The sequence below is a fragment of the Lagopus muta genome, chromosome 8, assembly GCF_023343835.1.
Source record: "Lagopus muta isolate bLagMut1 chromosome 8, bLagMut1 primary, whole genome shotgun sequence".
NCBI lineage: Eukaryota > Metazoa > Chordata > Aves > Galliformes > Phasianidae > Lagopus > Lagopus muta.
Window position 1 is genome coordinate 34,614,591 of NC_064440.1, and position 25,889 is coordinate 34,640,479.

A 25,889-nucleotide genomic window follows, 5' to 3' on the forward strand; every position below is an offset into this window, starting at 1 on the left:
CACAGCTCATAAGTATTACAGCCATGCACAAACCCAAAGCACCTCCAAAGGGAAAAACAAAGTACTGACAGTGGGATTAAAAAGGCCTGGTCATTGCCTCCCTTGGAAGATGAGGGTATGTGCACGAAGCTGGCAAAGGCACCTTGCTCAAGAGCAGCTTCAAGAAGTCGTGGGACGTTTAATGTAACTGGAGGTGACTGGTAATTGCAGGCTGGGATGGTACAGCAATGTGACTTTTGGGCTAATGGGAGGAAAGACTGGAAAACACGGGGACAAAGATTAAAAAGACTCTTTTAAGAATATAATAAGAAAGCTTTTCCACAGCAACTCTGTGAATACTACAATCTGCATTCAGCTTCCTGAAAGCAGATTTCTCTTTCTATTCACTGACCATTTGTCACCGAAACATCCTGATGGAAGGGGTTTCTCATTGAAAGCAGCACAGTAGCATGACATATTACTGAAGTTTTTAGGTCTGAATGTTCCTTTTCACATCCCTCTGTCTTATTCACAGTTAATGCATTAAATGCAACAGAGATCATCTTTTCTAGCAGGAATTTCTACTCCCTCAGAGAGAGCTCCAAGTGTCTCACACCTGTAGAACGCACCAATAACAGTCAGATCAGCAATGTAACTTAGCACCACCTCTAAGTAAGAGCTATCTGAACAGTGGACAGGAGAAAGCTTCCCCAGTGCCTCATTTCAGAGCCTTGTCTGATGGTGAAAGATTTACACTAACTCAGAACAGTACAATTTGTAATCAAAAGCCACTTCAAACTAATACGTGTATTTCAACTGCCATTAAACTCTGTCAGTACACAAACACATTTCCATTTCCTCTGGAAGTTCTATGTTTCTAATAAAAAAAAAGTTTTGTTTCTCCCCCTGCTCCATCTTCTTTTACTTCACAAATAAAGCAGGGGTGGGAGGATGAAATTTTCAATACAGAAATTCCAAGTGATTGTAGAGGATGCCTTAATTGTGCTGCAGCGTGATCTCACTTAAAGTGCTTATCTCACCTGTCCTAAACGTGTATTTTTACACAAATTAATTTCATGCAGTGCCATTTTAGAAGAGCATGCACCCATCAAAGAAACACTGGGAGAAGCATGTTTCCCAATGCATTATTTATTCTCAGCTGCACTCGCAGTCTGTTTTGTTTAATTAGCATTACCTGAAAGAATCCGGTCGGTTTAACCCATCTCATAGCACACAAAAGCTGGAGAAAAAAAAACGTAGCTTGTTTCAGGTGCCTGCAATCTCCTCCTCTGAACACTGAGCCAAACACGGAGCTTATCTGGTGTCACACTGCTGTGTTTGATTAAAATTTGTCTCCTAAAGATTCACAGACACGACTAGGCTTCTGCGGCCTGATGGCCCCAACAAGTCTAACTGCTTTGAGAAAGGAAATCACTACAAGCATGAGTACAAAGCCATCTCCCCTCTTCCTCACCCCAGCATAAAACAATACACAAAGAACCTCCACAACAGCAGCACCAAACAGGAGATGGCGGACTCCTCCACAGGCTGAGCCGGGAGCCAGGTAAGGTTCGGAAGCACATGGGAAGAGGGAAGGGAGAATCTGAAAAGCAGCAAAGCAACCAAAAGAAACTGGAAAAGAACTGCATGGGAAGAAAATAAGCTACTTCACTTGACACTGGTGCTGCCTGCAGCATGGTAGCTCGCATGAAAGCAAATACTTGCAAACACTACTGCAGAAACCATTTGTAAAGCACCCCATGCAAATGCTTAGCACAGTGTTCTTAACTGCATGAATTCAGCGTAATTTAATTTGGAAAAGTAAATGATCTCATTTACCCAAACACTTTGCATTAGATTCCAGTATTGCTTTTGCCTTTCAAAGTGCATTCTGAGCTACAATTCAGCATTCAGTTTCCGGGCTAATGAAAGTGCATCTAGGCTAGTAAAACAGACCAAAACAAATCCGTGAATTCAAGTCCTGTTGTGTAATGAGGAAGTTTAATTAAGGCCACACATTACAGCTGTAAATGTTCTCTTATATAATAAGGTCTAAATGAAACTGAACCTAATCAAAGTTACAATTCCTTCATTAGCAAATTACAAACAAGAGTGCACAGCTGACACACCGGCTATGATTATCACAACTAATTGCCTTGTTGTTACAAACCAGCCTGAAACTGTGTTCAGATGTCCGTCTGCGATAGCAAATTAGGGCCACATCAGGCTATTCCTGCCATCACAAGGGGCTCTTGTGCAGCACGCTGATTTTCCCCCGTCAAATGGGCAGTGCACAGCCCAATCAAAGCCGGCTCTACAAAGGCAGCCTTTGAAGCCAGCGCAGCCGAGAAACGCGCTCCATATGCAGGCCGGCAGACTGCACTTCATTAGGCCTGTTGTCACATTTTCCCTCTTCTTATTCTAATGATCCTATTTTAATACACATAGGAACCTCTCCTAATTGATGTCAAGTGAGTGACTTCCACATTCATCACTGGAGCACATCAAACAAGCCTTGGAGCGCGGGCCGGCCTCGCGGCACTGCAGACCCGAGGTGCATCTCCGAGCACGGCAAGCAGAAAGCTGGTTGCATACCTGCTTAATTGGGATCGCACGGCCGCTCCCGATGCTGTCCGTTCTGCTCTCCAGGACCTTCTTCTCTTTGTCTGGGTCGCTCCCTTTCCGAGACTGCAGAGCAAAAACAAAGTTGGTGTTATTTATTATTATTATTATTATTTTTAAAGAAGTATTTTGACACGTAAACATACCGAAAGCAAGAGGGGGAAAACCTACAAAAGTACACGACAGTCCCTACATTTGAATGAATTTGAATACCTAATTACCATTTCCAATTTGCAGCCCTCCACTTGTTTGAAATGGGATTTGGGTTTCAAAGAGTTCCAGCCTCGCTGCCTGAACAGCCAGCAGATCACATTGCTGAAGTTTATAGCGCTACTTGAAGAAGGCTGCAGCTTCTTGTCGAGAAAAATCTGACATATATACATAAATATGTACCTATATGGGTAATATAACTAATATCTGTAGGTTTTTAGAAAGATCATCAGCCATGACACTGCCTCTGATCGCATTCATTTAACTTTGATCTTTGAAATTTACAGTTCTTCTTCCCCTACTTTTCCACGCTGAGAAAGTTGGAATTTCAAGAATAGGTACCTGCTGAGGTTGAAAAACACTCTTGTGAACAGAGAGAAGAAACATCAACAAGAGAAAAATTAAATCAACATTTAAAACTTGACCTGGCTTTCTCTGAGGAGAACTGCCCTATGGAGTGAGCTCACAGAGCTCCCTTCGTGACTACAGGAGTTTTAAGAAGTCATTCAGATTCTGGTTGATCACTGTGAAAGAACACACAAGTATATTCATTTTGACAGATTTATTTTATTTTATAAAAGAAAGAGAGAGAAAAGGAAGAGCTGAAAGTCATCCTCCTTAATAACTGATCTGACAAGTGACAACTTCACTCCATTACTTTTCAATAGGAACATTACTCACACAATATTGGAAATGGGAAAACATTTTCATGCGCTTTTCAAATCACAGATGATGTATGAAACGAGTGCATTTGCGGTGTCCAGTGCCACAACGGAAAGCCAACGAGAACCAGAGCAGTACAAGACACCGAGTTTGATTTTTGGCATAAAGGCATGACTGAAAGGCAGTGACATCGGGACTTAATACCCATTTTCCACATTCCCCCATTCAGCAGGCGGAGGGATGGAAGGAAGAAAATGCCCCAAGCGTTGCTTTAGGGGACGAGGGGAAGGAGGCAAGGGGAGGGAAAAAGCCCACGGAGGAAGACTTCAAGTAACAGCATCCTAAGCAGCACATTTACCCAGCGGGGAGGCTGTGCTTTTCCCGGCTCTGCCGGGAGCGGGCTCCTATCACTAGTTACTATGGTTAGGGGCAATGGAATGACATGGCAGGGAATTAAACAAAGAATAAATGAAAGAAAGCAAAACAAGTGGGAGGGATGAAATCCAATGTTCAAGATCACTATTGTTCCTCTTCCTTCAAGACAGATTTCTGAATCTGAAAGTGCCACTTCCCAATAATAAAACACAAAACAATACTTCAATGGCGCAAAGCGGCCCTAAGTGACATTTTAAAGGAACTCAATGAAGGTAGCCAAATCCTTGGGAGGGAAGTTGTCAACTTGAATGTTTCTTTTTGTCTTGTTTTAAAAGAAAGGATCCTGTCTCTGAAAAGCAATCTAAATACTATGCACTCATTTATTTATTTTTAAATCATCACATCTTCTCTTGCAGAAAAGTGACTGCAGCAGAAACGAACGCTGCACGTAGCAGGGAAATGCTTCAAAGCAAAATGCTGTTAAATGCTTCAAGCATAGAAATCTAGGAAGGGATGTTAGTCAAATCCCTTCTGGCTGCTGGTAATAAGAGTACACGCAGTTTTCAAAGGGAGAATTCTATCAGGCTCCACTGTTTATACCATGTAGTCAAACAGAGTGGTACCCTAGACTTTCATGCTTTTGTATTTATAATGCATCCATTTCATTTTAGATCATATAAATTGAAAAACAGACACTAAACCACACTGGATGAACATTTGCTAGGATTTTCTCTGACGTCACGTTAATGCTTCCAGCAATCCTATTTAAAACTTTACAGCAAACCAGAGGAGGTCCCAAAAAAATCAAAAAACAAAACAAAAACAAAACCTGCCTGAATGCCATTTGACCTACTTTCCCTTTGCACCAGAAGTCATATGCAGCCTTACGTCAACACTAAACCTTTCCCAAATCAGAGCCTAGAAACGAGATTGCTTTCAACCCAGGAAAAAACAGCAGCTGAGCTCGGGCACAACCAGAATCCTGCACCCACAGCCCAAGAAGTACCAGTACTGGTCTCTAATACACTGAACTAGAGGTTTATTTAACTTTTTAAAAGGTCATGACTACAAATCTGCAATCACGTAAGACAGGTAATACTGACATGTGAACGGAGCTGCCTCACTGTACCTGAAACTCATTCAGCCCACAAGAAATCCAACAAGAAGTAACAACCAGTGCTTTGCTGAAGTGTAAATCCTCACCTGTGCTGCACAGTAGTTCAATCATCCCTAGTTGTTCTGTAAAAACAAAAGACATTTACCCTTCTGCTTTATTTTGAAGCCGAAGTAGGTAGCCTCCTACTGCAGAAAATAGTAATATCCACCCAAGTCATAATGATCGGATACCACCTATAATGTGCTTCAGCAAGCACATGTTTAAAATGGTTAACATGGTTAAAATGCTCGGTCCTATTCCAAATCAAAAGCTGTAAGAGGATTTAAAAAAAAATCACATCTTCTTTCTGCTTAACCCAATTTTCTTCCAGTGCTACAAGAACTTAACGGAAGAAACTAAACGTATTACCTACGGGATGTAACAAGGGTCAGTTTGCAATTAGACAAATGTGAGCGGTACTAATCGTATGCAAGTAACAGTCCAGGAAAGAAGCACAGCAAACTAAACACAGCTAACTGACACAGCTTCACGTTTTGCTCTTAGCAGACAGGCCATCTATTTCTTTATAGACATCTCACCTATTTGTTCAGTCTGGTAATTCCAGATTACAGCTTGGCTGACATGGCATGAGAGCAGTGTTACGAGCAGGGTCAGCAAACTCCAGGATAGGGATTACACTGTATTCAATATGGTCACAACACAAAAGACAAAACTAATTCTGAAAAGACATCATTTTTTTTTCCCCACAGCACTTGATTCTTCCCCAGGTTATCTGGCATTAAGACAACTATCAACATCCTCTTGTGCGAGGCAAGACGGTTCTCCCTGTGCTGTTAGTTACTGCAAACCTGTCTGTTCAATCTGTTGGTAACACGCAGCTCATTTCATATTCCTCTCAGAGCTCTTCCTCGACTGCAGATGCGTATGTTTCTCTTCATGCGCTTTCTCAAATTTACACCTACTCCAATATAAATCACCCACAGTTTTCCAAATGTCAACAGCATCTGAACAGCCCTCTCAGCGCCTGATGCACACTCGAGGCAGGAAATGGTCGGCACACGCTCCCACCGAGCTCTGGTGGTCTCGGCTCGGCTCCCAGATTTATGGCTGCGCTCTCGGTTTCCAGGATGACACTGACATCTAGTGGAGTTAATAACTCACGAGTGCTCCTCAGCACGAGGCCTGTGAGCAGCAGGGAGATGCACACGCGCTTGCTATAAAACCTCGGTGTCAAAACATGGCAAGTTCTCATCAGACACTCAACTTGCATTTTTCAAACTACCTCAACAAAAATTCATCATTTGCATTCCTTCCTAGGAGGCTGAAGATCTAAATCAAAATACCACCGGCAAGATGGGCACATCATATATGACCTGTGAGACTGTGCTGCCACTCAGCACTCCAAAACCAGGGCAAAACTTTTTTGACTTGCTAAGGGCTGAGGAATCAGACCTTGTTTAGAAGTTTTCAGCATTTCTCACAGTGATTCCCTGGATAGGAGCGAGCAGCCGACCAGCGCTGGGAAGTGAGCAGGACATCAGCTTTGGAATACAAAATACAAACTTTTGATGAGAACAGGGAGAACGTGGCTTGCCAAATGCAACTCTTGCATAGCTGCAGTCACCAAAGAGCTTGCACAAGAGTGTTTGTTAGAAAGCACAGCTAGAAGTGTCAAAAAACTGATTATAAAACCACAATTACACACAATCCCAAAGCTTACAGCGAGACTGCTAAAATAAGGGAACCATCACTCAAAGCTTCATTCTTGTTTCCCAAAGCACTTGTGCATAGCAAAGGTTCAATCACTATGGACCAGTTGAAGTGTTTTGGTTGTTTTTTTGTTTGTTTGTTTGTTTTTGCCTCTCAATGAAGCAAAACCCAGATATTCCAGGAAGGAAGAAAATAAGAAGTCATTTTCATCTCCATCATACCTTTTAACTCTGGGAAAGCAGCAATCAAAGGCTCATGGGGCAGCTACTTTCCAGTACCCCACAGAATTCCCATGGCTGACAGCTCTCTACAAACACTGAATACCTCACAAGGAAGCCCCAAGCCAGCAGAATTATTCAGAACAAGGACAGGGTTTCGGAGCAGAGGCTCAGCTTTGTCTTCGGTCACTGAAGGTGGGAACCTAGGGAACCTGGGCAGATCTTATAATCAAAGTCACACTAAGGCTCCAGAATTCATCCGCTGGATTTCCCAGCATAGTGACTTCACTGCTTTACATCCTCAAAGAGAACAGCCCTGCTGTCATTCTAAAGTGCTTTTGTTTTCAAGATCCACCTCACCACTCCTGTCTGGATTAGACCAGCTCACGTCAAGCGGGTTGAAGCTCAGGCCATGGTCACAGAGCACGACTAGAAACACAGCAACAGTCTCTTCCTTGGCTCACTCACCGTGAAGAGGTTGGATCGGCGCTTGGACTGTTTACGGACAGGAGTTGGTGTGTTGGCAGTGGGAGGAACATCAATCCGTAGCTCCTTCTGGCTGGTGCTTGGAGTTGATGGGACAGAGGAGGAATAATCACTTAAACTCCCTCCTCCATTACTGGTCTGCAAGGATTAAAGTCAGTTTTAAACAGCGGTAACACTGCTTTCAAGAAATTGCAATCCTCAGCTGCATCTTATTTAGTCCTGGCACCTGAGAACAGCAGCCTAAGCTCAGAAACACAGCAGGCCTGCCCCTACTGCCACTTTTCCATGCATTTCCATGGCAAGGCTTTAAACATTTTGTCTGTGCCTCCATTTATTTATTTATTTATTTTTTAAACCCGAATATTTCAGGCACGTTGGCATTCTACACAATATACCCCTAGATGGATATAAACAATTTCATTTGTTGTATTAGCGTAAGAGCAAGCAAAACACTGGGGAAAGGCTGTATGTTTTACTTTTCTACTTCAATTCTGCCTCCAAACCTAGAAAAAAATATCTAGAGCAACAGAACTGCATAGCTGGACTTAATCCTAGCCTAGAATCATCAGCCCACTGAGAGCTAATCAAGGAAATGAAAAAACAATCCACCAAGGCTGTAAAATGGCTCCTGTAGTAATAGGTAGCTGTTAAGACATTTGCTGAAGCCATGAAAACCATTGGCACAGGGATACAGAGCTTAAAAGACATTCCAATTTAATCAAAGCAGCCCAAACGTAAAGTTACATCATAGACTCCTAAGAAATTCAGTCACTCAGTGAGTCCACAGAGCTATTAATGAACTGATGCCACAAGTGACTAATAGCGGAAAGGCAAGGAAAACAGACTGGAAAAGTACCAAAATGTGATTAATGTTTTGATTTTTCATTAGACATAACAAACAAGCATTAAAAACATCATTAAGAAGGATGCAGAGATAATTTACAGGTTTGGTTTTTTTGTGTGTGAGGTACACGTGCATCCTCTGGGGACATGCATGCTATGTATGGTGAGTGGGGACTGAGGCAAGGATGGAGAATTCCAGAGGCTTTTGGAGAAAAGCTCAATGGAAGAGAAGCAGAAGTCCAAGGTAACAACTCTAAGGTAACTTATGAGAGGGGAAATGATCTGCAATGCTCATCAGAAGGTGAAAAGATATCTTTGAAGCAATTGAGTTTCCTATAAGAAGCAAGGAGAGAAGGTAAAATAGGATACTTATGGGATGCCTAAGAAGGATTTTCCCACAGCACTTCACATGAAGCAATTCATTTTAATTGCTAATGCTAGGAATTCACCAGGTTGCTTCAGAGGTAAAGAAGGCAGTCCAGTGTTTGCTGGTCAGCACTGCCCTTTGCTGGGGACACAGGGAGCTGCCATAACCTGCTTGGAAGGCACAGCAATACAAGCACTTCCATAACACAACCCTCAGAGGTCAGAGCAAGGATCAGGATCTCAGGTGGAAGGGAAAACCCCTGAAGGAGAACCAAGCAGGAGACAATTCTTTGCATCATCCACTGAACATTTCTTTCAGAAATTTCAAGTTTTTCTTCGGTGTTTAATTCCTTTCTTTTCTTTCAAAATTCAAGAAGAGAAAGGTTAAAACAAAGAGGCATGAGTCCAAAGCTCCTGCTTGCACTAAAGGGTCGATCAACACAGCCACAAATCCAGGAGTATCACTTCCAAAAGTCAATACATGCCAACATTCCTCATACTCTGTCCTACAGGTTAGGAATTACAACTCATGAAACAAACTTTCTGATGGAGAAAAGTGTCCCGTTTTCCCTTTAAGAAAAGGATATGAGATGTTATCTGCCCTTCCTTCTGAGTTAGAGAAGGGCTGCTGCCAGGAAGCCAGAGGTATGGGGGTACTGGAACTGACAGAGGATCTGACTGAGGTTTTCCTACAGTGTTTTCAGGTAGAGAGAAAGTAGCAAGCAGAATTTGGAAGTGGCCCAAGTGACTAAAACAAAGCCAATACTAGAGTAAGAGCTGGAATTATCATTTTTAGTCCTGATCACTTTAGTCCTATCAGCAAGCGATAATGAACGAGAAGAACTACCTGTGAAGAACTGGCCTCAATCTACCCCACATTCACTTTCCTCTCTCTCCTTTCTGTATGGTGTCTTGCTGACAAGTAAAAGGTCAAATGGGCAGAGCAGTAAATAACCTGCAGGAAAACACACAACAAACCTGCAAACATCAGAGATCACTCCTCCAAAGAATCACAGGAAGGGCTGTGGCAGACAAAGGAAGGTTTAGGAGGAGAACATCTGAAAACTCAGCAGCTATGAAATGGCTTAGAGATTAGAAAAGAAGACCAAAGATGCTGAAACAAGTAACTGGTCTGAAGGAATGGCTTTTGGACCACAGTGGTAAGGACCTGCTGTTTGGCCCTTTTTGCCAAACTGAGGAGGAAAAAGAAGGAAATTTAAGCAAGTAATGAATAACAGGAACTGAAGGTGCAGAACACATCTAAGATTAGAACCATGCAGCTGAAAGGCTCAACACAGGAGGGAAAAAAAGATGAGAACAAGTGATGAAGATGGTGGAAGAAAAGAAGAACGATCGTGCCTGAAGAATTAATAAGCCTGTTCTTTCTGTATGAGAAAGAACATTCAACAGTACAAAGGAAGGACTAAAATATTCTACAGAGATGACAGGATGTGAACCACAAGTTCTTGGAAACAAAAGGATGTAGCTATGTATGCTATACATGCTTCATAATACTGTAAATCTTGACAATGATGCATTTGTGCCTTTTTGTGCTAAAACAAGGTAACTGTGGTAATTTAACAAAGCAGCTCATCAACACTACACTGCTCTTACTCCTTGTCCTCAAAAGAAGAGGGAGAGAAAATACAGTGAACAAGGCTCACTGGTTGATCTAAGGACAGGGAGATCCCTCACCAATTGCTGTCATGGGCAAAACAGACTTGGTACAAGGAGATGAACTTAATGCACTGCCCCCTGCTAACAGACTGAAGCAAACAACACCACCTTCCTCCACTCACTCTCTCCTGCCTTCTCCCCCTAAGCAGCAAGGGAGAATGGGGCTGTGGGCAGCTCACAATGCTCCATCTCTGCTGCTCCTGCGTGGTCACTCCCTTCCCCTGCCCCATGTGGGCCTCTCCCATGCATGCTGTCCTTCCCCAGCTGATCCTGTGTGGGATGCAGAGGCTGCAGCTCTCCAAGCACAGCTCCAACACTGCTCCAAACCATAGGGCCACCCCTCAGGCACTGCTCCAGCACAGTTCCAAGGGCAGCAGCAGCCACGGGCCTCGTTCTGCACCGCGGGTTCCTCCACAGCTGCATGGGGAGACGTGTTCCAGATGGTCCCCATGGGCTGCAGGGGACAGCCTGCTCCATCACAGGTCTCTCCTGGGCTGCAGGGAGCTGCTGCTGCATGCCTGGAGCACCTCCTGCACTCACCTTGGTGGCGGCAGGGCTGCTTCTCTCACATCTCTCACTCCTTTCTTCCAGCTGCTGTTACAAAGCACTTTCCCCTTCTTTAAACCTGCTCTCACAGAGGCCCACCCCAGCATAACTCACAGACCAACTCTGGTCAGCAGCAGGTCCCTTCCAGAGCAGTTGGAGCTGCTTCTGATCCAACATGGAGCAGTGCTAGGCTCTGCCATTCCAGCCACCAAAACTTCAGCATCTGACCCCAGCACCTTACACCACTCACTTCCATGAGAAACATATTTAATAATCGTGATTAAAATAAACATTCATCACGTTAACAACACAACCTTCACAAACTTTACTTCCATCAACAAAGACAATTCTCCACAAAGATCCATACAACATCACCTCAATGCCAACAAAGAATAACTTACTCCCCACCATTTGTCCCTTCACTGCACCACAAATTCTCCACGACTGCTACAACATCTGGCATCATCCAGTCCAGGTTTTGCCCATTACCTCTCCCAGTCACCATCCTCATCTCCAATTCCCCAGATGCCCCAGCTGGGCATGGCAGCTTCACATCCATGGGCAGCTCAGCTCTCCCACTTCTCCTCCTCAGCAGGACCTTGTCACAGGAATCAAATGCCACAGCAAAGATTTCTATCCTAAGCACAGTAAGGATTCTGTAGAATGCTACCTTTTTACTATTTTCTCATCCTACAGGATCATTTTATACTTACTGCATGGATGTACAGTCTCATGGATTTTGAGGTGATTTGCTTTCTAGGAATAAATGCTCAGTGATAACATACTTTGGGCATTCTAGTTCACCCAGACACAGTAATCCTACACAGGCTTCTTCCATAAAGCCCTGCTGGCAACGCTTCCCTTCATGCACACCTACCTCCACTTGGCTGCCAACAGTCTGAATAAGATTCTGATGCTGGTTCAAAATGCACCATGTTTTCACTGGAGTCGAGCACTGAATTTAGGACACATGGCAAATAAATATAACTCACAGAATTTAGCATCCAAAGCCATAAAAATCAAGTCAGTGAATCTGAAGAACAGTCTCGCTTATGACACACGAAACCCAACGCGCATCAAATATAAACCCATCTGCTAACTGCAGACACACTGGCCAAATTTGTGGCAGTCAGAACCAACCCAGTAAGTACTCTAAAGCCCATGGGGACGTTACACACCTTAACATTACCTTTGCAATGGAGTTTTTCTGACTAAGCTGCTCTCAAGACACGAAGATACCTGAGAAATCAGCACAAGGGCCACTGCTCTGCATGGCGGCTTTAACTTGGTCTTGGTCAACCAGATGGACCTAGGTGGGAAAACTATCAGCCTCAGCAGAAACATTTATCTTCCCCTTTCAGCTATCTTGGCTGATGGCTTTACTTTTCTGCCTGTAGCAAGGCAGCACATTCACTCTCAGATGTGCCAGGCTTTTGGATGCACATAATGCAACACGATCTTTTTTTCCTGCTAGGGAAACACAGAGCTTGATGGTGTCCAATGAGCCTGTACATGTTGTTGCAGAAAAGCCTAGAAGTCTTTCATTTCATGGATGTGTTATTTCTAGAATGCATCTTGCATGAATGGCCAATACTCCATTTACAGAATACCTCTAGCACCTAGACACATATAAATCTTTATCAGCACGTGGAACCATGCTGTAAGAACCTCAAGGTCAAGGCAACGAGCACAAACTGAGCAGATATTTGTCACTACACCGTTACAAGACAAAAGCAACTCGGATGAATCTCACTCTGGTATCCATGTGCCCAATTCTGTCAGTTGAGCTACCTCACAGGTAAACACTGCCAATAGCGACTGCTAGACTTTAAAAACCTGTAATGAGATTCCTGGTGACACCTTTTAAAAAAAATAAAATAAAATAGAACACTGCCCACAGTTCTGTGCTGAGAAGGGATCAAACCAATCCAAATGGCACACTTTCATGAATGTATGTTAGCTTTTACTTATCTCAGCCTCACCAGTAAATAAACCAGTGAGTTCACCTTGCACACCAGACTTGCATTAGCAGAAGGTTGGACTTATCTTTGGGACATGTTCCTAAGCAGCCAGCTACACAAAGGCTGCAAAATATTCACCTTATAACTTGCATAAATCTAGCAGTGCCAAGAAATTCAGAAAGCATACAGTAAAAACATCAGGCAAAACCAATGAATGACAGCAAAGGAAGAATAAAGTTGAACTTTTTTGTCTTATCAGATTACCCAAAAGGAATGCAATCAATGTTTTTCTGCTCTCCAGATATAACGGGACACCCACCAAGAAAAATCATCTCAACTGCTTGAGGAGAACATGAAGGCAGCAGGTTCTACATCTAAAACAGATGAGATTGCCAGAGCTTCAGGGAGCCTAGAAGCAGTTGGAATAAAGCAAACCTTGATCAGAAGCAGAGATCCCATGCTCTATGACAGAACACATTTGGTTTCTGCGCCTTCTGTTCTTGGGGAAGAGGAAGGAAAAATGCATTTCTGCAGAAATACAGGAAATTCCCTAGTCAGGACATTTTTTCTCCGCACACTTGTGTACAGTGCTGCTCTTGAAAGCCCCATTAGCTCTGTCTTTTATCTGACAACATTATAGGTAGGAGTCCAATTTATTCAAGGGATTTTGGTCAAACGCAGGGACACATCCAAAGATGGATTGATGATGAAACTGTTTAGTCCTTGCCTCAGCAAAAGCCAGAAAGCTTTGATTGTGTTGCCACGGAATACAAATTTCACACTGGATTTCAAACCTACACACAGATAAGTGCTGAGATTTCAGTACGTCTCACGCTCTGCACTAAGACCAAATACAGGAGATCAGTACAGTTCAACCTTATCCTTTGGGACATATTAGGACTTGTTAATCCAAGGAGCGTTTGCCTGTTCTTGTAATGAAAAGGCAGAGGAAAGATTAGATTTCTCCTGTCAGACCTATCAGACTGATAGAGCTCAAGACTGAGTACCAAGAGAACTTAAGACAGCTTGGCTAAAGTAAGCTGGCACATCCAAAAAAAGTTATCAGTGAAACTACCAATGACTTTCAATTAACAGCACGTGACAACAGGCTTCAATACTGCACTGTTTCATGAACTAAAAGAAGATCAAGTCAGAGCCTGAAATTTAAACTGACCTCAGAAAGGAAAAGAGAAAAGCAGACTTTACAAAGACTAATAGGAATATGAATACGGTCTCGCAAGGACAAAGAAAGGAAGAAAAAGTGCCCCAACAGATGAACTGAAATGTGACATCCCAGTCCTGCAGAACACATTTCCCTGCACATGTGCTCTGTGCATGTGAATAAAGGGGAATACATGCACTTACATTTATTTTAAATGAATATTAGAGATTATTTAAAATTACTCTTGCACAGACAAAACATTCTGATGAATGCTGCAGTGGCACTAAATGCAATTTGCACTTCTCTATTTGATTGTGCAAATTATAACACAACACTTCTCCCAAGTGATCCCCACTCTAAATAAGATAATGGTGCCCTGTTAGTTACTACTTACCACTATCAGGTCTCACAAACAGTAAAATAATGGACGATTAAGCAGACTGCACTTTTCTTGCAACAGTTTAATTTATGTATTTAGACCGTTGCTGTAAAAAACTTTTCGGAAGCCTGATGTAAGCCATAAGTAATGCATCTTTATGAGATTGCAGCAGGCAGCAAGCTCAAATGCTAGCCGTGCCTGAGCTGCAGTTCAGCAGTATGTATGTATACAGACCCCATACCTTTCAGAGATGCAATGCTGATCTCCTGGGAATGCCACACTGCTGACCAGTAAGCAGCGTGCATGAATACTCTGCATGAATAATGATGCTGGGGGGGGGCTACAAGACAGCACTCAATTCTCAGGCAATATTCTTAAATTCAGAGCATGGAGAGTGTGGCATTTAAGGCCCCCTCTCAGTCATGTACTACAGGCATGTGTGGAAAAGTGCTGGCACACACGGCAAGGATGTTGTCATTTCAGTTCTCTCCCAGAGAGCTTAAACAGGCAAAGTCCATAAAATACAGAAAGGTATCAAACCTTTTGACAAAAGGTTTGATAAAACAAAAGGATTTTCACATGTTTTATCAACAAACTATGCAAAAGGTACAGACACATCTTTGGGTAACCACTCGATGGGTTATCAGGTATGGGGTCACTTCACATGACAGTTTCTGATATACCTTGATCCTTGGTAGAATACATCGAAGACTAAATGTCTTCAACAAATAGCAGCTCTTCCTTGCCTTACAACTCAATCTAGTTCTTGAAGTGTTCAGAAAGACCAGAATGTGAAAAATCATGAATGATATCCTTGAATTTGAGAAAAAAATACTATGCATGAATTCTGTACTGCCCTGAAAGCCCATGAATGGATGTGAATTGCTTGCACCTAAGGTTACTGACCCTGGCTATCAAAGGCTTGCAGGTGAAACCCTCACCTTCACAATATAAAAAAAAAAAACCTAGAGAAAAACAAAAGCAGTACCTACTGCACATAGAAGCAGAGTTCTGTCACTGGGATAGGAAGCAGCTCACATTCCCTGAGACAGCAGTCTGGAAATACATATGCACTCAAGCATAGGCATACCTAAGAGTATTTTCTGGCCAGAAATGTGACCTAGATGCTCACCAACTAGGACTACTAACATAAGTGTAGATACACATCCAAACACACAAGCTTTCCACACTTTGAAAACAGAAACTACTCTGTGTAGAAGTCCTTGCATGAATTAAGCTTTAGAATTCACCCCAAAGGCTAGCCTGGGTATGGTGATACTGTACTCTTTCTCTGAAGGTCAAGCTCTTGAACACAGAATCATCACAGAGTTTGACAAAGTTGGATTGCCAGAGTAATCTAACCATAGAAGGAAAATCATCTTATCTGCAGTGATCTGTAACCACTACTTGTGAAGATCTTAACTCCTGTGGAGAATGCAGGTGACAGTGCCTTCTAAAGACAGCATTTCTGGGAAACCTCAGTGAAACATCATCACGTCCAAAGAGATGTTCTAAAGAACACGAGTCAATCCTCTTGTGAGGATCAGAGATGGTAAATTCTCCTCAAAACCACCTGGAACTTGGAACTGCACCTGTAATATTCTTTTAAGTCTAGGATAAGGACTCACTCTAACCAAGGTCCTACTGCCAATAAGTGCTGCATCAAGACAGTAAGATGTGAAGCAGGTTTATGATCCAAACATAGCCTCAGAAGACAGGCATCTTTGGGCAGAGCTGCTATTACTTCTGTTAATTATGTCAGCCAACAAATGTGGTAAAGAACATTATTTCAAGATCATAGGAATAGATTTCAGGGATCCTTATCACATAAGTTACCTTGATTTTCCCAAACAGTTCTTATTCCTGGCAAGAAGTAGGTGAAATACTTGTCTAGAATTTGGTATTTGCTGCCACTGTCCAAACTGTTCTTGAGTGGGAAACTGTTAAGAACAGAGATATTTCATGTTCTTAACCAAACAGGCTTTATCAACAAGAAGATTAATCACAACTGTTTTAAGAAAATGCAGAACAGGGATGTATTTGGCTAAAATTGGGCTGTAAAAAGTATCATCACCTATCCTCTGTAGGATGTCTTGGAAAACTATACGACAGCCAGCAGAGGAAAAGAGGTCCTGATCAGATACAAGAATAAGATCACAACTGGAAACTATGCCATTCAAACACGTTGTAACACACTTCCATCACAGCAACTTTCCTCTTCAACCACAAAACAGGATGGGTCTCAGTACTGAAGTTCTATACAGCATAATTCATCTTGGTCTAAAAGTATCAGCTTATAGAACTGTCTGGAAGAACTGGATCGGGAGAAAAGCATTTTACACAGTGGGCTACTCAAAGTGCTAAGGGAAATGACAGAAATGGTCAGAAAGTGGCTGAATGTCATATACATCAAGAAACTGAAGAAGTTCTTCCATATGAGGAACATATTTCACCATGAACAGCTCTTCAGAAGAGTCACAATGTGAGGCTGGTACTTGGGTTGAACACGGCAATGCAAAGAACTCTGTAGTTAAACTGGCATCCACACCTGCAGAGTTAACTCGATGGTGGAGGCTTCCATTGGGGTACAAAAGGAGACCAGGAGAACCAGAACCTTCATCCAGTGGTCCAAATTTTAAAAGAGCGCTTCTAAAAGACACTGACATGGCAAGTGAGAGAAAAAAATTCTCTCTCACAAAGAGAGCGTAATTCTTACTATGCTGGTTTTGCTAAAAAGCAGAAGGGTTGATAGAACAAAATGTGAAATGGGTTGCTCAGGACTGCTACGTAACACCAGAAGACATTAGTGGCATTTAAGACTTAAAAATCTGCCAGGAGAGATGGTGGGTATCAGACATTTCCAACTGCTCCAGTGAAAGTCAGGACAGCAGGGCACAGTTCTGGTCATATACCAGAGGGGCCAGTAAGATGGCCTATAAATCTAACTATCAAGAGTGAAAGAGCACAGTGGGAAACAGTTCTTCTGTCTGCAGAAGCCTTGTATGCAAACACTGGAGCTTGTATTTATCCACCCTGTGAATATACACAGATTATCAGTTGTCAGTAGAAAAAGACAATGAGGGAAGATGTCACAGCAGAAATACAGAAGTCAGTATTAATGCACGTGGGTAAAAATTGTGCATGTTGAAAAATTTTAGTATTAGCCAACTGTTCCCAAAAGCACAGCACTTTGGCTTCAAGGCCAGCGTGTTTTCCTGCCATAAATAAAGGCAGCTTTCTGTTTCGCTTTCCTCTATCTATCATCTCATTAGTGATATACACTGCCAGGCCATTAGGTGGAATCATTTCAATTGAGCATCAGCAGAGACAGGCAATTACAACTGCACGCAGTGGTAACCATAGTAAAATTCTAGTGCCAAGCACTCAGATACACCAGGTACTACTGCTCATACTACTGAATGAGACCATTAACCACAAACACTGTGAGGTGATTTTAAAAAGCCATACAGCAAATCCTGCTACTGTGACAACTGGTCTGCTCAGAGCAGCAGGCTGCTGGGCATAATCAGTACCATGAAAAGTGGTTTAAAGCCAAAGTAAGTCACCAGCACAGTTACGTGAAACAAAGTAAAGACAATTAAAAACACTGCTTTAAACTACAGATCACTGATACCTCTCAAGAAGTGCCAGCTACCTACATCAAGCAGGAAAATGAGCGGTGAACATTACACACACGAGATGAAAAGCAACCTATTAGCTCATTTTTAAGGCAAGCACTGATTTTAGGCTGTACCTGGCTGATATGTACAGCAGAAACCTGGGCAGAACACACAGATGAGTGACTTGGAGAGTTTGGTAGGGATTTGCAGGGTCCGATTGAGAGCTGCTGTTTCTTCCTCGTTGCAACAATCTTCTGAGCAACTGAAAAACAAAACAGAAACAAAACATACGGGCAGATAAGCTACAGGCAACACTGTAAATATGGCAAGTCAAAAATATGCAGAATATACAAAATACAAAAGAGGGCACAGCATAATTTTTCCCATTGTTGAAGGCTGCTTCAAGAACTGAGCACAGTGCATCCAATGAGGATGACGGATGCTTCACGGGAGCCAAGAGCTCTGTTCTCCACGTGGATGAAATTGTCCCAGCCCATCAGATAAGTACACCTAAACCAGTAAGATTGAAACAGAAGGAGATAATTCTGGTGTGCAAGTTAAAAAATACTCCCAGGAATTCACCCAAAATAATCAGATGCACAGCAACAAAAAGTAACAGAATATTGGCAGGGAAGTTCAACCTCTGCAGTCGTATCACCAACATCTGCCTCTGACATCATGGGCCAAGGTAATAAAATAGGAGGCACTACTTTCAGAGCAGCCTCTCCATTTGCAAAAAGAAGCTATACTGTGATTTCTAGTTCATGTAATTATTGTCATTAATATCTCCACCTACAAGTTAACAGACTGGTTAAAAATACATATATACATAAATATTTTATATGTGTATATATAAAAGGAAACAGAGCCCATCTGAAACACAGCAGCATCCACACATCTCCTGCAACTTTTCCATTTTAAAAAGTCACACCATTTCAGATACTACAGAACGTCAAGTATGCTGGAGTCTACTGAAATTTCAATTTATACTAGGCACAGCTTAACTTTAAACCAAATACACAAATTAATGCAGACCCCAGCTTTCAAACTCCACTGAGCATACAAACTCATGCTGGATCACATCAATACTTATTTCTTACTCCAAAAATCAAGAAACTGCCCTGACACTCTGCAATGGAGGCCACAGCCACTTGCTTTGTCTCTGCCAAACCAGTCAGAACTGCAATGATGACTGGCACCTACTTAAGAAGTCGCACAGAAACTTGCTGTGATTAAACTAACAGCATTCAATCTGTATTATTCAGAGAACATCAGAAGATAATGATGTAAATGCCTCGATGCAGTGCAAAACAGGCAGGTACTGTTTAGCAGAGTAAGCATACAGTTTCTCCTCAAATGCATTTTTAATAACAAAGTGGTCCATGGCTTATGTTCTTCATGTAAATGAATGATGGCACGACCATGATTTAGTGAGAATATATTGTATAAAAAATGGCTTGTATATAAGAAGCAGCAGCTTCATTACTTACATTCCACCTCCAATAGGCCCCTTATCATCCTGAAAGGATGATATCAATTAATTTATTTTCCCCTGCCATATTGATCATAACCTTCATCAGCTAATCATGTTTAAATTACAGAGGAATATCGTAGCACTCTGTCATTTCAGAACCATTGGTTTATCGATCTGGACTCTAGAAAGCCATATATTAAAATATTTTAAGCCACATTAGTGAACGTAGAGAGCAAACCTAAGGTCAGACTTTAACATACGTGAACGGATTTGTCTTCATCACGTTGTAAAGACCCAAATTAAGACCAAAACTGAATTAAAACCACACTACCTTCTCAGCAAAATCTTCCACTCTCCAGGAGGGGGGGAGGAGGGGTAATTAGTAGGGGAAAGCACTTATTTCTTTCCTTGAGTCTGAATGTAGGCATTTGTAGCCTACATTACGTTAACTAACATCATGCAGTCCTGCCCAAACATCTCTCCAGGAATTCACTAAAAAAAAAAAAGCATTCCCAAGGCAGTCTGAACTTAGCTACTCAAATGGATTACTTGAATACTAGCTGAAGCACTACTAAAGCAGGCATGGTTTTATTAGCCCACTTCAGTGCCATTTGCACAGAAATGCACAGACTTTGACTGCCAAGGGGTGTTCCTGCTTCTTGGAGATGAGAACAAGAGGAGGACAGGATGTTCAGCCGCAGTGCTCAAACTGCAAGTGTTGTGGATACAACCACAAAGGACAAGCTCAACAGCCAAGCCAAGATTTGTGATAAAGCAAAATGTCCACATAAATCCATATAAATACCTACATAGCTAGGAATGTGAAGGGTGAGCCACAAGGTAGCTGGAAATCCTACTCCAAAGATAACAGAGCAGCACCAAGGGTAAATGATCCTGCCAACTGCAAAAATGGTAAAAAAATCACAGCAGATCTAACGTTACCTTCTTAAAATTGGGTTTCAAACTTGAAAAGAGACCATTCCTATCCTCAAATTTCACAGCCTTTCCCTCAGTCAGAAAGATGACATACCCCCTAATGGAACTCCCCATCTGAGCTGCCAAACCTTCCCAATTCCTCCTCCATTTCGGCAACGAGCCCCACCAGAGCACGATCCTTCCTGCCTCTCCCCCTCCTTCATTAGGCGACCTGCTCTCCTTTCAGACACCAAGCAGTTTTTGCTTCTTTCATTGCAGTCATGGAGCTCTCACTCCATAATTAGACTGCATTCAATATTCAAGTGCTCGGGGCTACTTGCCCTTGGATATTAAGGGGATTCGAGCTTCTGAAGTGCCTAAAGGAGTACGGTGACCCTTCAAAGTTTGCGACATATGAAAGATGTGACTGATCATCTGCAGGGCAATCGCCGGACTGTCAAAAGACCCACTGTGCTCTTTCTAAAGCTACCTTGAGAGAAGAGATGAAACCTAAATCTTGCCTATCAGAAGTCAATAAAAGGGGTTCAGCATATCTCTCCTCAGCAGTGCTGCTGCAAAATCACATTTTCTACACCTTCTATTCCAGAGAAAAAAGCCCCGAAATACACAAAACTTAAAATGGCTGACAGTAAAAACCCCACGGACCTGCTAACTCCTGCTGCTGAGATCTTCAGACGCAGTAGTTAGGGAGGAAAAATACACAGTTAAATGGTTGTGTAGCAAAAGAAAAATACACCGTAATTGTAAGAACACCAGAGACCAGCTATACTTCTCATTCAGCCCCCAAGCCTGTTTCTGTTATTACACCTCTGTCATGTCTCAAAGCAACAACTCGTTAACCACTCTGCGTTAGGAAAAATCCTTAAACAGCACATCCAGGTTCACTCTGGAGTTACGAGCATCTCTGTCACAGTCTTCCTAGATCAGCATGAATACTGTTTTCCCAACTGCAGCAGCAACAACAGAACAGTTCAGACAAGCGAGCGGCTGCGTGGGACCTCTGTGACAAACACACATCAGTAAGTTCAGGTATGCCTCTTGTAAGCTGTGGTGCATGCAAATCCTTCTGTATTTCTGGTAATAAAAGCTAGCCAGTGTATTTCATTGGCCAATTTAAGACTGCTTAGAGTCAAAAGCTTTAGATTAATGCATGTTTGAAATTGAAACATCACTCCAGAGAAAGCTATGCAAGCAAAGTAAGTGCTGTTCTATAAAGTGAACAAAGAAAGGAAAGCAGAAATACTTTAGGCCTGCAGATACGGGGTGTCATCTCATCTGAACCATTATTCCGTGCTTCTGAATTTAGTATAAATATATTTGCTGAGGTATGCTTCTAGAACAAATGAATGCCAACTTAATCTGCGTGGCAAGTATCAGAAATAATCAAGCAAGAGACAGATATTTTAGCTATTCTGGAAAAGAACACAAACTACGTTCTCTCTGCTTTCACACTCAAACTAACAGAGGTTTTTACTATAAGCCATCTACAGAAAGTTAAAAAGCAAATACGACTTATTTCCAAAGTTAGGAACTCTCTGAAAATAAATGCAAATATGCCAAGAATATTCAGAGTTATAAACCAGGCATATTTACGTTTAGCAAATATTTGGTCTTTGGGGAAGACTGATGTCTCTTTGCTGTACGTGCAAATTTAATTTCACAAACTACAATAACGAGAAAATACGTTTTGCTTTCAGGTCTCATTAATCAAAAGCCTGTGAAATTCCTCTTCTGGAGGACGAATAAAATGTGCACGTTGGGATAGGAAGCTCTTCACTTGAACGTCTCTTCTTCCCCGCCTGACCCAGCTCACCACAACAAAACCAATCTCCCACCCTCTGCCACTTTCATCATAATATGACTTTTCGTTAAGCAAACTGCTGTTTGCATGTGGTCCCACTAACTTGATTCCCTCTGGATTGGAAGCAAAGTAAAACCAAGCAAAGCAAAGCAGGAAGGCTTGGTGGTCTAGCAGCCTGTAAGTGGCCTTGCAGCGCTTGCTTGCCCTTGCAGTGCTTCCCATGGCTCATCAGATCTGTATGCAAACCACCACAGCTCCTTCACAGACCCATTCAGTTAACTGTTGGCAGTGAAAACCTGTGCCGATTTCCACAGATGACAAACAAAGCTTTCCTGTTCCCCTCTCAGCAGCTCGGAGGAAATGGGCTGCCTTTCCCCAAGTCTGAACGCGCTCGAGGTGGGGATATCAGGTCAACCCTCTCCCTGAAACCAAGAACAAGGCCTCCCTAATGAACCAACTCCTCATTGTGTGCAATTTCAGAGCTAATCACCATTAGAAACGCTGTTGCCAGAGTAACTGATCTGACAGAGTTGTCTTTCAGCGGTTCAAAGGGCTGTTCATATGTCAACTTCTGGTGCAGAAGCATCAGGCTGCTTTGGCAGGGGCAGCTGGGTCTCTAAAATCTCATTAGCGCAGCTTCATTCAAGTCTATACTCCGACAAGAAAGTCAGAGGCCTGAGGGGAAACCACTCCTTCCAAGCAGTTTGAGGCGCAAGGTAAGGCGGCCTCATCTGGATCCACCTTCCCAAACCCCAAATCCAAAGGTACCCAGCACTGCACAACGGCTTCATTTAGGGAAATCTCACCTCGCCTGAGAAATGCTCTCCCTGTTTTTCAGGCATGTCCTGGAAAACGTCCAGAGTGACCAACAGCTTCATCACTGCTCTCCTTCCCCGAAGGCGATGAATAGGGTTACCGCTGCGCCTTTTACGCTGCTTTTCACTGAGGAGCACTCCAAATAATGGAAGGCCATACAATCCCTCTGAAATTTGGTGATACTTCTCATTTATTACTGCTAAGAGAGCAGCACGGCTTTAAAGGAGATGAAAACAGCCTTCTCGAATTACCGCTAATTTAAATAAAAATTGGTTTCCCATAAAATCACATCCAAGAACTATTTATTTTTCACTGCATCTGAGTAAGAGAAAACACTGGATTCAGTTCAGACCTGAACAGTGCAAATGACGTGCACTAAATTTTGTTCCACTTACAGAAAAACCAGCTTTCAGCTCATGGATGACTGGAAAACAATAGAAGAGACAAAAATCACCAATGCTTTTTTTTTTTTTTTTTTTTTAAATACTGGGAAAAACCAAGTTTACACAAAGATTTCCTCCATCTTAATGCAATCCCTCCCCTGCACGCATACATTCATGGATCACCACAATGCCTTGACAGACAGTCTCTGCTCCGTTCACGTTACCCACTAACCATCGGTAGTCTCATCTCATTGGCTTCATCCTGCTACCAAAACCTTGCCACGTAAGCCCAACACACTGCTGTAGCTGATACATCAACAACTTCACGTTTCATCAGATGAAAAAAATGATCTGCTTCTGCCCTGCTGAATGCTGTGCTGCCCATCTGCATGCTGTGGGAAGTTAAGGCACCTAGCAGCATACCTACTCAGAGTGCTGTATTTTAACTTAATATTTCATGCCTGTAATAACTGCCTTCAATAAAAATAAATTTATTCCACAATAACAGGACAGCAGTAATAGCTGTAGGAGCAAGCACTAACCACAAATGCTTTTCAATGGGAAGCATTAATGTAAGCATCCACTTTTAAAGCTGTCGGGGCTGTTCTTGTATTGGGATTTAACGTAACAATTATGCAAGTTATTTACTGAATAAAAGCGAACAACCCAGGTGCAAGAACTTCCATTTGGATTTGCTGAACCTCAGAGCCACTCCTGGGCCCACTGCTCAGCCTGTCCAGGTCTCTCTGGATGACATCCCATCCCAGGCATGCCCACCTCACCCCTCAACTTGGGTTTGCTGAGGGCGCGCTCGATCCCACTGCCAAAGTCACTGATAAAGACACTAAAGAGCACCGACTTCTAGGGGACACCACTTGTCACTGATCTCCATCCAGACATGGAGTCACTGATCACCTCTTTCTAGGTACAATCTCACAACCAGTTCCTTGCCCATTGAACAGTCCACCAAATCCACATCTTCCCAATGGAGAGAAGGATGTTGTAGGGGACCATGTCAAAGGCCTTACTGAAGTCCAGGCAGATGGCCTCAGTGGTCTTCCCTTGTCCTCTAATGCAGTTACGCCATCACAGAAGGCCATTAGTTAGGTCAGGCCGGTCATGCCCTTGGTAAAGCCATGCTGGTTATCCCACATCATCTCCCTCTCCTCCATGTGCCTTAGCATAACTTCCAGAAGGATCACTCCCTGATGGAAAGAGTCCAGCGGAGGGCCACGAAGATGGTGAAGGGCCTGGAGCATCTCCCCTATGAGGAAAGGCTGAGTGAACTGGGTCTGTTCAGCCTTGAGAAAAGGAGACTGAGAGGGGACCTGATCCAGGTCTATAAATATCTAAGGTGTGGGGGGCAGAATGGCGAGGCTGGACTCTTTTCAGTGGTGAGTGGAGACAGGACAAGGGGAAACGGCTGGAAACTGCAGCATAGGAAGTTCTGCACAAATGTGTGCAAGAACTTCTTTACAGTGAGGGTGACGGAGCACTGGAACAGGCTGCCCAGGGAGGTGGTGGAGTCTCCTTCTCTGGAGATGTTCAAGACCTGCCTGGATGCCTACCTGTGCTACCTGGTGTAGGGAACCTGCTTTGGCAGGGGGGTTGGACTCGATGATCTCAGGAGGTCCCTTCCAACCCCTACAATTCTGTGATTCTGTGAGATTCTGTGATCTTCCCTGGCCCTGAGGTGAAGCTGGCAGGTCAGTATTTCCCTGGGACATCCTTTCTATCTCAACAACACATGTAACACGGCCTTTTTTTCCAGTCACCAGGTATTTCACCTAACTGCTATGACTTTTCAAATATGACTGAGCGTGTCTGGCCACCCACATCACAGAGATGTGGGTGCACTCACCTGTCTAATACCAAAGCCATGAGATAAAGCACTGTGGTCTGCATTTACCAAGAAACTTCGGTCACAGTAACTCCAACTGCTGGAATAGCCCAAAAGCCAGTGCCTCAGCGCCCTACAGAGCTCTACATGCAGCCTAAACTCATCCTTCACACCCCAACCATAAGAAATCATGCAATAAGGAGCTAGAAGCTAGAAAACCAGGAGGAACTGAGCAAGGCTCTTTAGAAATGACACAAACATAGGGAAACAGCACAAAGTTGAAAGTTTCACTGCATACATTACACTGGCTCACAGGATGGCCTGGGTTGGAAGGGACCTTAAGGATCATGAAGCTCCAACCCCCTGCCATACGTGCGGCCACCAACCTCCACATTTCATAGCAGGCCAGGCTGCCCAGGGCCCCATCCAACCTGGCCTTGAACACCTCCAGGGATGGACGGGGCATCCATAGCCTCTCTGGATGGCTGTTCCAGCACCTCACCACTCTCATAGGAAAGAACTCCTCAAGAGATCTTGAAGTCGTAACTTATTACACACAAACACAACTCTCTCACTCTATTAAATTGATCTTGTAACTGGAGATTCAAAGAGTTTTCAAGAACTACAGGGCTATTTCATCATGCAAGTGAACAGGATGCATACATACAACCACATGAATTCTCAACTATGAAACACTGCTTCAGT

At 43.0% G+C, this 25,889-nt stretch overlaps 1 protein-coding gene across 9 annotated transcripts in view; it reads right to left on the bottom strand.

Moving 5' to 3' along the window:
* The window catches only part of AGAP1 (ArfGAP with GTPase domain, ankyrin repeat and PH domain 1), a 286,404-nt gene that overhangs the window by 153,357 nt on the left and 107,158 nt on the right, over positions 1-25,889 (bottom strand). For 8 of the 9 annotated variants that reach the window (XM_048954191.1, XM_048954192.1, XM_048954186.1 and 5 more), the window contains 3 exons: positions 18,069-18,196; positions 7,363-7,518; positions 2,575-2,667 (listed from right to left, as the gene is read on the bottom strand). In XM_048954191.1, coding sequence (XP_048810148.1) covers positions 2,575-2,667; positions 7,363-7,518; positions 18,069-18,196 — 377 coding nt within the window. The remainder of the gene's footprint in view (positions 1-2,574; positions 2,668-7,362; positions 7,519-18,068; positions 18,197-25,889) is intronic. The other variant, XM_048954190.1, reaches the window with a different exon arrangement.